Genomic DNA, 11,514 nt, shown 5'->3' with positions numbered 1-11,514 from the left:
TTTCCAGCGCCTCATTTCACTACTCTTCTGTGCTTCACTGTCCCGACAAAATGTCAAACGGCACGCATATCCTCGGCCAGAAGTCGAAGAGATTTTTGCGCTCTGATGTCTTTGGTTTCGTGGGTGTTTTGGACTCTTTTTGGACTCTTTCTAGTACTTGTTCCAGACCAAACAGAGGCCACACGGTTGACCTCGGTATGCGCAATTCCGAATGCTTGATTGTGCCAAGAGAAGTAATAAGCTTTTGCAATTCCCAATAATATCCAGATTCTTCTTGCAAACTTCATACATTTTATGTTTCCAAACATCTGGACAGTTACTCGTCTTATCTCTAGCCACTCAGAAGAATTTACTTCACTCTCCTCGAAATTAAAGTTGGTTGGATTTCTGCTCAAAACTCGTGTGATCCTGATCGTTTTCTCTTATTTGCGGTGGTAACACCACACTGTTGGCTTGGCAAGAACCAGCACGACGAATCATAGTAGATCGCACAATCGAGCTGTAAATGAGGAAAAATTAGTCGTTTTCTCAGAGAAGGTGGCGCAAATGCAAGGAGAGTCAGTCCGTGCCCTGTTCCCTGCAAAATCCAACTGTACTGGGGCGATTCAGCTGGTAATTGGCCAAGTCGATGGTTGGCGGATAAGCCTCCTAATCACCGCCTTCTTCGGTCCTTCTAGCTTCATTCCTAGTCCTTCTTCTCCACACTACAGTCAAGCTCCTGAACGGACCATCCGACGCGAAGGTTCAATTTCGTCCACCGTGGCGAGACTGTCCAGTGGGAGTTTCCGATGCTACATTCAATCTGGCAAGGGCAGGCGGTTTTGCTTCGGGATAGCGTGTTGATCTTCCGCGGCTGCACCGAAGGCCAGAATAATAGGATGTTCGATTTATCCAAGTCAGCAACATGCCAAGAGGTATGCAACATTGCCACAAACCAAAGGTCAATGATTGGCTTGTGATAGATCATTAGCACTTGTTTTAGTGAATCGGTTTGATATCGTGCGACTCCCATGTAGCTGTGCCAAGGACTCCTCGATACATATAAAGATTCAAGTCATACCCTCACTCTTGTCGTTTGGCAAATACGCGAGTATCAGGTTTCCTCTAGCTTGGCAACCCCTCCCCTCCAATCCGACTCCGTTTTTGATCTCCTGAACTCCATCATCGCCAATATTCCTATCGACAACGAGAATAATCTACAAGATGCCTGGAAACATTGACGATGCTGCCGCTGGCGCGAAGCTCGACCCATCTCTTGCTTTAGCCCCAGACTTCAAACATGAAGGACCCGCTGCCAACCACGAGAAAGAACTTCCTCTGGTAGTCGAGGGCATGCCCACCGAATCTCGCCTTCAATATCAAAATGACGAGAGCGATGAGGAAATCCAGGGAGAATATCCAACCGAAGAAGAGCTGCACACTCTTCGTCGAGTTGCCGATCATATCCCATGGAAGGTCTACACACTCGCCTTTGTTGAATTGTGCGAGAGGTTTAGTTACTATGGCACAACGGTCGTTTGTAAGTATACTTCAAGGCTGAAAGTTAAGGAATCCCAATAACTCATTCTGTAGTCACCAACTTCATTCAACAACCTCTGCCCCTCGGAAGCAAGACTGGTGCAGGATTCTCAGGTCAATCCGGTGCATTGAACATGGGCCAGCAAGCCTCCACGGGTTTGACTACGTTCAACCAGTTCTGGGTCTACCTGATGCCTCTCTTCGGTGCCTATGTTGCGGATACATACCTTGGACGTTACAAGACCATCTGCTATGCTCTTGCAATTGCTATTGTCGGCCACATCGTCTTGGTGATGAGTGCCATTCCGCCAGTTATTGTCCACCCCCACAACTCTTTGTCGGCCTTCAGTAAGTCAAAGCCTCTCTGCGTAGCAGGGACATTACCCCTCTAAGTCTCTAGCATAAATACTAATTCTCAATAGTTATTGGTCTCATCATCATGGGTGTTGGTACTGGTTCCTTCAAATCAAACATCTCCCCACTCATTGCCGAACAATTGCACCTTACGAAGATGGTTGTGCGCGAACTGCCTTCTGGAGAACGAGTTATCTTCGATCCAGCTGTAACCCAGTCCCGAGTCTACCACTACTTCTATTTGTTTATTAACATCGGTGCTTTGGTTGGACAAATCGGCATGGTGTATGCAGAGAAATACGTCGGCTTCTGGCTCGCCTACCTTCTTCCCACGACCCTCCTCTGTCTCTGCCCTGCTGTTGTTTGGTACGGTAGCAAGATTTATATTCGAACCCCACCTGCAGGCTCAGTTCTTGGTAAATCATGTGCTCTTTTCTTGTTGGCAAACAAGGGCCAGTGGTCAATCAACCCTGTCAGAACTTTCAAGAACCTCAACGACGGCATGTTCTGGGAGCGAGTAAAGCCCTCCAATATTGAGCCTTCTCGAAGACCTTCTTGGATGACATTTGACGATCAATGGGTTGATGAAGTCGGTAGAGGTTTCGCCGCTTGCTCTGTCTTCTGCTGGATGCCTCTATACTGGCTTACCTACAACCAACTCAACAATAACTTGACTTCTCAAGCTGCTGTCATGGATCTCCACGGCCTTCCAAACGATGTCATGTCGAATCTCGATCCCTTCGCCCTCATCATCTTGATTCCTATTTGCGACCTGTTTATTTACCCACTTCTTCGGAAATACAAGATCAACTTTACGCCCATCAAAAAGATCGCGGCAGGTTTTTTCACCGGCTCACTCGCAATGGTCTGCGCAGCTGTTATTCAAGCATACATCTATAAGCAGAGTGTGTGCGGTAACTACGCCTCATTGGCATTGCCAGTATCTCTTGGCGGCGCTGCCGATGGCAGTATTCCTTGCCCTACTGTCGGTATCAATGTCTGGGCACAAACTCCCGCCTATGTGCTTGTATGTGTATCCCCCTCTTATATACGCTTCACAGTGCTAACATTTTAATTAGATCGCCATCTCTGAAATCTTCGCGTCCATCACCACTTTGGAATACGCTTTCTCCAAGGCACCAAAGAACATGCGATCTCTCGTCATGGCAGTCAATCTCTTCATGTCTGCCATCTCAGCAGCATTGGGTGAAGCCTTTGTCTCGCTGTCCACAGATCCATTACTCGTGTGGAACTACGGTGTCATGGGAGTCTTGGCCTTCATCGGTGGAGTTTGCTTCTGGTTCCAGTACCGCAACTTGGATCGTGATGATGATCGCTTGAACATGTTGCCCACTGGACACATCGTGGCTCATGGCAAGGATCTTGAAGATATCCAGCCAGTTCAACCTGAACCAATCGAGATTAAGGAGAAGAATTGAGTGTTGACGGATGGAGAGTTGGGTCTTACTTGCTCGGTGATTATGGGGATTGGATGATACCACTTTTGCTTTGTTCGCAGATAGGATAGCATAACAATGCATTGATTTTTGATTTTTGACTGCAAGAACTTTGGTTCGACTCCCGTCATGTGATCAATGATAGAAATACTTGTAAGGTTCATTGTCCCATCGCCATTGACCGGCATCTCATAAGCAGAGGCTTACAGACGCCGATTTAATAACCAGAAAGTCCTCTTTGAAGCTTGGGTGAATATCTCGGATACAGTGTAGCCCTGAGCCTTGGTGCCTTTGCCGCTTATATTGGACGCAAAGATTACCTGGGCATTATTACGTCCTTTTTGGATAACTTAATTGTCCCTCAATTCCTGGGAAGTTTACAAAGTTAGACAGAGGATCAGAAGGGATACAGTATATCTGATTGACGAACGTCAACATTGGTGCAGATCTTTAGTCACGTGGCCATTGATAGAGTCTCTTCATTCTTTCGTCGCCGTTACCAGCATGTCGGAGTGACCTGGTAATGTTTGATCCGAGCCGCCTTCTTGAGAACCTGAGAGATTCAATGGGACTTTTAGTAAGACCTTGAGCGGAGCGTTCAGATAGGAGCTGAAGAAATGATATGCCCGGATGAAAGACGGACCGCATTAGTCATGATAACAGGTTTAAAAAGTTTTTCCTCCGAACATCCCTTCGCGACCCCTTGCCAAGGTGTCGAGTATCGATACACCCTTTCAGCGAAGGACTCGATAAAGACTGTCAATATCATACGACTCGTCTCGTTGGATTCAGACTCGATTGAGATGAATTTGCTTGGTGAGACCTCAATTCAGGTCCCGGGTTCTGGATCTGTCTTTCATGAAGACAAATTCATTTTTTGTCTCAAAGATTCGGAATCTTTACTCAGGGGCTCCCTTTGGCCGCTCAATTCTGTACCGAGGGGTGCTTCTGTTTGCTGTAGCATGTCTTCCCTTCCTGACGGAGTGTCATCCTTCTCTTGTTGGTATCAAACCTCAATCGTATGCTTTCTAATCGTGGAGAAAAAATGGGGTATCTTCTCCTTTTTTGGAAACGATGCAGATTCTGGATCTGTGGCGTCTATCAAGCTTTGTAGCGTCTACCATTTCCGGCAATTTTTGCTTTTCGCATCTTTCGACTTCCTGTATCCCTCGAGGTGTCTCACTCTTACGCAAGTGATAGGCTTTCCTGCTTGATATTTCAGATTTGCGGGGCCATTGAGCCCAAATTCATCTGAAATGTATACGCAGTCCTTGATAGGATGTTGCCGAAGTCTTGGAACTTGTCAAGGGGCCAAGCCATTAAATCTCCCGTTGATATTTCTCGCTTTTGAGTTTCATGCTTGATTGTCAATGTATTTTCTTTAACTTGGTAGTTCTTATGATCTCTAATTCTCTCACTCTGTACAAAGACATTCATCACTATCGTTATTCCTCGCTAGGAAATTTTCAAAATGGTACGGCTTCTTAGAGTTGGGTTCAGTTTATTTCAAATATTATCAGCTGTAGGTATTTCCCATCTCAAGGAGTTCTGGCGATGTTGCATTCTAATATCTAGTAGATCTCGCCTTCGAATGCCCTCACGATCAGAGCTGCCGCGGTGCTCTCTCAAACTAATCCAGGCCCTCCCAATTGGTTCTTCGCAGGATGTTATGAGTAAGTTTTGTCTTCAGCTACTTTCTTGTTTTGTGCGGCACCTCTAAGCAAACGTGTGCTATTCATTGCAGATGGCGGTCTGAAATGACTGGTATTTCCAATTCATATATATGCTAATTGAGACGAATTTAGGGAAGCAAAACCTGGACTAGCTCTCTCTAACACGCTTGCAACTACAGGAGGGAAAGGAGCTTTGACTGTCATTGCTTGTACGACGGCATGCCAGGAATCAGGCTACCTTCTGGCAGGAGTGGAACATGGGAGAACATGCTGTAAGTTCTGCTTTCAGGTATTCTGCAAGGAAAGATGTCCGAGAATGATTGAGGATTCTCTCTGCTTGCAATAAATTACAAGGGACCCTATTGACAGCTTTGATAGATTGTGGCAATACAATCCTGAACGGAGTTACCTTTGCGAAAACTGGTTTGGCAGGTTGTGACACACATTGCAGTGGTAACCACTCGGAGTTCTGTGGTGGAGTGAACAGCTTGGATGTATACAACTACAAGAACTCTGTGCCATTACAGCCCTACGTACTAGCTGTTGGCTCCAGCTCCAGCTCCAACTCCAAAAGTTCTTCAACATCCCGGACATCAAGCTCGACCACCCATTCTGCTACTACAGCGAGTTCGAGTATTTTGACCAAATCCTCTTCCACTTCGAAAGCGAGTACTTCGTCAAGTACGCAAAAGTCAAGCACACCAATCTCCAGCTCTCAAAAGTCGACAAGCACCCAGAAATTGTCAAGCTCTCAAGTCTCCTCCACTTCCCAGAAGTCGTCAAGCAATCAACTTTCTTCGAGCACTCAAAGGTCATCGAGCACCCAGAAAACGTCAAGCTCTCAAGTCTCTTTGAGCACTCAAAAACCATCGAGCACTCAGAAAACGTCAAGCTCTCAAGTCTCTCTGAGCACTCAAAAATCATCGACCAGCCAGAAATCGTCAAGTACTCAAGTCTCGTCTACTTCTCAAAAGTCAACGAGCTCCCAAAAGTCCTCTGGCTCGCAAGTCTCTTCTAGTTCACAGAAGTCGTCGAGTACCCAGAAATCATCATTAACAAGCTCTCAAAGTCCCACTAGTTCTCAAAAATCGTCAAGTTCTTCTGGCAAACTATCCTCGTCGACATCGACATCAAAACTTTCCTCTACGGCTCCAAGAACAAGCAGCAGCAAACAGACCACTTCCAGCACTCCCGGGACAACAAGTAATAAACAGACCTCGTCTACCATTTCTGGGACGACAAGCAGCAAACAGAGCTCCTCTAGCATTTCTCCATATTTGAATGTCTCCAGTTCAGCTTCAAGTATCAAATCTAGTCTACAAAGCTCGCTCACATCGACGCCATCATCGTCCAGCTCGTTGAAAACGAGCTCATCGGTCTATACTTCCATTTCTTCTAGTATTATGCTGGTTCCCACGCCTTCTTCCACACTGCAAGTTACCAGCTCGTCACGAATCAGCTCTTCCAGCTCTCAATGGAGCAGCTCTCCACAATTGAGCTCAATGCTAGTTCCATCCAGCTCGTCAGGGATTAGCTCTGCGAGCTCACAATTTAGCGGCTTTTCACAGCTAAGCTCGACAGTGCTTCCTTCATCTACATCACAATTCACTAGTTCATCGCAGATAAGCTCTTCAAGTGTTGTTCCCTCTTCTAGTTTGGAATCCAGTAACTACTCACAACTAAGCTCAACATCATCCACATCGCAGTTTGCCAGCTCATCGGATATTAGCTCTTCAACTCTTGTTTCCTCTTTCAGCACCCGATCGAGCAGCTCCTCACAAATAAGCTCAATGTCATCCACATTGCAGTTTGCCAGCTCATCGCAGAGTAGCTCTTCAACTCTTGTTTCCTCCTCTAGTTGGCAATTTAGTAGCTCTTCACAACTGAGCTCATCTTCATCGAGCTTTAGTGCAAGCTCTTCGGTACAAGAAATCTCATCAACCCTCGGGTCCACATCTCTCAGCCAAACACTCAGCTCGTCACTGTTCTCATCATCTGCAGTCCCGAGCTATTCTTTGGAAGCGACTATCCTGTCCTCTTCTCTCACAGCGTCACCAGCGGTGGGAAGTTCTTTTACACTAGTGACTCTCTTGTCCTCGATCACAACTTCATCGACAGCAAATTCTAGCCCTACTTTATCTCCCAATACACTAATTCAAGGGTATTCGTTCCTGGGCTGCTACACAGAAGCTACTGGAGTGAGAGCACTTTCACCAGGAGCTTTCTTCAATTACACTGGCATGACTTTGGAACTATGTGCATCTGATTGTGCTGGTTACACATACTTCGGAGCTGAGTATGGCGGAGAGTGTACGTCCCAGCTCAATCTTCTACCATTCAAGACACATGCTGACAAAAATCTAAGGTTATTGCGGAGATGTGATCAATCTTGGCTCTGTGGTAGCTCCGTTGACAGATTGCAATATGATATGTCCAGGAAATCCATACGAGTATTGCGGTGCTGGCAGTCGACTCGACTTATACAAGGTCGGTCCATCGACTCAGCAATCAACGTCTGCATCAGGCGCAATGCCTTCGTCTGTATCAGGTGCAGTTCCTTCGTCGGTTGCATCAAGTACACAAGCTCCATTACCCATTGCAACAGGTTTGTATCAAGGTTGTTATTTGGACGGATACAACGGACGTATTCTACAACACCAGCAACCCGACAACTTAGAATTGACGCAAGAATCGTGCATTGCAACTTGTACGGCTTTGGGATATACCTTGTCTGGAGTTGAATGGAGTATTCAATGTTACTGTGACAATTTTATCTACAACGGAGGATCTCTTGCGCCAAATCAAGCCGATTGCAATATGCCATGCGGTGGTGATAAAGCCGAAATGTGTGGAGCAGGGAACAGAATATCGCTCTCCTCTACGGACGGCCCGCCGAAGGTCTATGCGTCGCCTGCTGCTCAGAAAACTGATCTACCCGCCAATTGGGTCTACATGGGTTGTCTACAGTGAGTCGGTCTTACGACATGTGCGCGCAGAGCTAACAATAGAACCAGGGACAACGTTCCTTCCGCTGAAGATCCAAATGAGATCGTAAGCACCTTCCCCTACATGGTTTGGCAAAACGCGAGCAATACCCCAAGCGCATGCATAGAACAATGTCAAATATTTGGTTACAATGCGGCAGGTTTGGAATATGGTTCTCAATGCTGTCAGTAGCACCTGTCCGGAGTTGGAGATGAGTCTGTACTGACAAGAATCCAGTCTGCGGCGATGTGGAGAACATCGCAGTTGCGTCATATCCTGGCGTTTCAACAGATCCCAACGCTGTTCAAAACTACTATCGCGCCGCGCCGCCTCAAATCGTCCCTGATTCTGAGTGCAATTCTGTGTGTGCAGGTAACGCTTCATATCTTTGCGGATCTGGAAACCTCCTGTCATACTACGCTTGGGATGGACCTGAACCTCTTTACAACTTCGGCTTCCCTACCGGTCCTGCAGCGGGAGAGTATACTTTCTTGATTGGTGGTGTCGTCGTGCCACTTATGGTCTCTCAAGTCGTTACTGGCAAGGTTACATTTACAGAGAAATATGGTTCTGGAGAGCCCAACGGAACAGGTATGCCCCACTTCTTGAAGATCTGTTCACATTTCATACTACAATATGCACTTCTCAATCCAATCCTGCCTCAGTGACTGCGAAACGAACAGCTTTTCTACATGCTGACTTCTATACTAGGCGCCTACGAACTGGACTTGACTGAGATTGACGACTTCGCGGCAGCATGGAGAACAATGACTGGGCTTCAAACCGACGTGTTTTGCTCAGCTGGACTAACATTACCTGACAAAGTAGGTCGACAAATTACTATTGGAGGCTGGGCAGGCCAGTCAAATTTCGGTGTTAGACTTTACTGGCCGGACGGATCTGCTGGTGTACCAGGGACAAACGATTGGCAGGAGGATCCAGGTGTGGTGTCTCTTCAGGTGCCGCGTTGGTATGCTTCAGCTATGATTATGGCCAACGGGTCTATGCTCAGTGAGTCTTCTTCCATGGAACGGTTCGCATAATTTGAGAACATTAATGGCTAATTTGTGTAGTCGTTGGTGGTGAGATCGGAAGCAATGCCGCAGAACAACCAACTCTTGAAATCTTGCCCGCAACAGGTGTTCCTGACCCGACAACAGTAAGCGGTTACTCCAATACGACCGTCTACTTGGAATTCTTGGATCGCACAGCGCCATTCAACCTATATCCATTCGTTTGCGTGGTTCCGTCTGGTATCTTCATCGCATATTATAACGAGGCTCGTATCTTGGACGAGGTAACTTTCGAAACCATCAAGACACTTCCGAACATGCCTGGCGCCGTCAATGATCCTACTGCTGGACGTAACTATCAACTAGAGGGGACCATGGCTCTACTACCCCAATACGCCCCTTATACTGATAATCTGGAAGTTTTGATCTGTGGTGGAAGTACTTCAGATGGTAAGTCAAGTGTCCAGATGCATTCCTCTCTGAGCAGATCGCATCACAAGTGAAGAGAATCAAGACTAATGAAATCGCAATAGGTGGCTTTGCTCTTGATAATTGCATAACAACAGCTCCAGAAGACCCCGAGCCTGTTTGGGTCATTGAAAGAATGGTAAATAAATTCAAGCCTGAAATGTCTACACCACTGACCCAGCATTCTGAATAGCCTTCAAGACGTGTCATGCCAAGTATCGCTGGTCTACCAGACGGGACATATTTGATCCTCAACGGAGGACAGCACGGTGTAGCAGGTTTCGGCCTGGGTGGTGATCCCAACTTCAACGCTGTTCTCTACGACCCAAGCCAGCCACACAACTCTCGCATGAGCATCATGGGCAACACTACCGTCGCACGTCTGTACCATTCCGAGGCTACGTTACTCGTAGATGGTCGTGTTCTCGTTTCTGGCTCTGATCCCTCTGGTGATTTCATCCAACCTGCAGGATCATGGCCCGAGGAGTACAGAGTCGAGGTTTTCAGCCCACCATATCTACTTTCTGGCCTTCCTCGACCAACATTCGAGATTTCAAGCACAGACTGGGACTACGGAGAGAGCGTGTCATTCACCCTCACTTCTGGCTCTACAGCAGACATCAAGGTCTCTATGCTAGGATCCGTGGTATCAACTCATGGCAATTCCATGGGCCAGAGAACCATTTTCCCGGCGGTGACTTGTGGAGGCAATACATGCATACTCACAGCTCCACCAAATGCTCATGTAGCACCTCCCGGATGGTTCATGTTATTCGTGTTGGATGGACCGACGCCCTCTGTTGGACAATTTATAAGAATTGGGAAGGACCCGGCCAATATGGGGAACTGGCCCTCGGATAATTCTGCATTTGATGTTCCTGGTATTTAGTTGATGATCTGTATGCTGAGTTTGTCCACATGTATTTATTCTTGTCGCTCATTCCGCCGCGGAATTTTTTGTATTTATAAAGATTAATACATACTCTCATGCAATGTTCGTATATTTTTCAGGATAAGCCCCGAACTTGCTTCGCGACTGATGGTTTTACTGGCTATGAACATGTCCAGAGCTCTCGAACATCTGGCATAGGTATTCGAGTTGCCCTCGGTTGTCACGTGTCACTGCCACACTCTCGAGCCAATGGTCTCGATTAGCTTAGATGTTTCAGATATTTTGCAAATACTACCCTGATTCTTTGTGGACCGGCCCGTTGTCAAGACTGCAGGACAACTTTGACAGCTTTCGACGACTCGCAGCGCTCACCGCTGCTTCAGAGGAGCTGAAGGTCCCACTTCCATGATGAAGAACAGGATATCGTACGACATCTCTAGACTCAACAAATTCCATAGCGTACTGTGAGACCAATGTTGATGGGAAAGCCGACAGTCGGATGTGATTACGAATCAAGACCCAAGATAAAAGATAAGGATCTAGATCGTACTTCAGCCTCTGCAGGCAAGACGCCACTTGCAGAGTTCATTGGAACACGAGTTCGTGATGCAGGTGCAACACGTGTTCAATCAAAAGAAAAGAAAGATACACGAAGACCGTTGGAAAAGAGGTAATGCTACGTTGCCCAGATTCGGTGAAGGAAATGTATGTAAATAAAAGAATTGACAAGAAATTGTCCCCCAATGTAACAAATTTAAACCTTACCAGCTTTTCAAACTTACACTCAGAACCATAGCTAAGAATCCGAAAGCTGGCCTGAAGCGCGTCAAAATATTGAGCTTGCAGAGTTGGGTCTCTTCTGTCTTCTTGTGTATCTCAACTGCAGTCTTCATGCAACTTATGTCGGTTCTTTTACCCCGCACCAGCCTCCTTACCCTGAACAGGCAAGGTGCCAACTGTCAGTGTCTGACAATAAGAAGTGCAGAGTCCAAAAGCCCCTGCTCCCGCACAGCATTGAACTTGGTGGCATCAGAAAGTACAAAAAGCCTGTGCCTTCAGGGACGACGCAATGTCCAAAGATTCAGCAACTTCTGAGCTGTGGAAAGCGGCTCTGGCTGCCAAGAAGACAACCTGTATGCCCGGAGTTAGCAATC

The 11,514-nt window shown here is 46.8% G+C and overlaps 3 protein-coding genes across 3 annotated transcripts; all 3 read left to right on the top strand.

Annotated features, from left to right (window-relative positions):
* The first annotated feature begins 809 nt into the window (after positions 1-809).
* On the top strand, positions 810-3,397 carry LY89DRAFT_692304 (Ptr2 peptide transporter). The gene is made up of 3 exons (XM_018216509.1): positions 810-1,519; positions 1,573-1,866; positions 1,941-3,397. Exons 1-3 carry the CDS (start codon positions 1,204-1,206, stop codon positions 2,945-2,947), a joined length of 1,617 nt encoding a protein of 538 aa, XP_018061036.1. The 5' UTR covers positions 810-1,203; the 3' UTR covers positions 2,948-3,397.
* Positions 3,398-3,553: 156 nt separating this feature from the next.
* Positions 3,554-4,672, top strand: LY89DRAFT_403152 (uncharacterized protein). Its single transcript, XM_018207278.1, has one exon. It carries the CDS (start codon positions 3,947-3,949, stop codon positions 4,541-4,543), a length of 597 nt encoding a protein of 198 aa, XP_018061035.1. The 5' UTR covers positions 3,554-3,946; the 3' UTR covers positions 4,544-4,672.
* LY89DRAFT_403153 (uncharacterized protein) lies at positions 4,673-10,459 on the top strand. Its single transcript, XM_018207279.1, has 11 exons — positions 4,673-4,851; positions 4,908-5,002; positions 5,135-5,274; positions 5,381-7,312; positions 7,368-7,968; positions 8,017-8,171; positions 8,225-8,578; positions 8,699-8,998; positions 9,061-9,450; positions 9,534-9,607; positions 9,662-10,459. Exons 1-11 carry the CDS (start codon positions 4,801-4,803, stop codon positions 10,355-10,357), a joined length of 4,788 nt encoding a protein of 1,595 aa, XP_018061034.1. The 5' UTR covers positions 4,673-4,800; the 3' UTR covers positions 10,358-10,459.
* The last annotated feature ends 1,055 nt before the right edge of the window (positions 10,460-11,514 follow it).

This window comes from Mollisia scopiformis, assembly GCF_001500285.1.
Source record: "Mollisia scopiformis unplaced genomic scaffold LY89scaffold_41, whole genome shotgun sequence".
NCBI classification, from domain to species: domain Eukaryota; kingdom Fungi; phylum Ascomycota; class Leotiomycetes; order Helotiales; family Mollisiaceae; genus Mollisia; species Mollisia scopiformis.
Note: the sequence above shows the minus strand (reverse complement) of the source record. Positions and strands in the feature narration are given on the sequence as shown.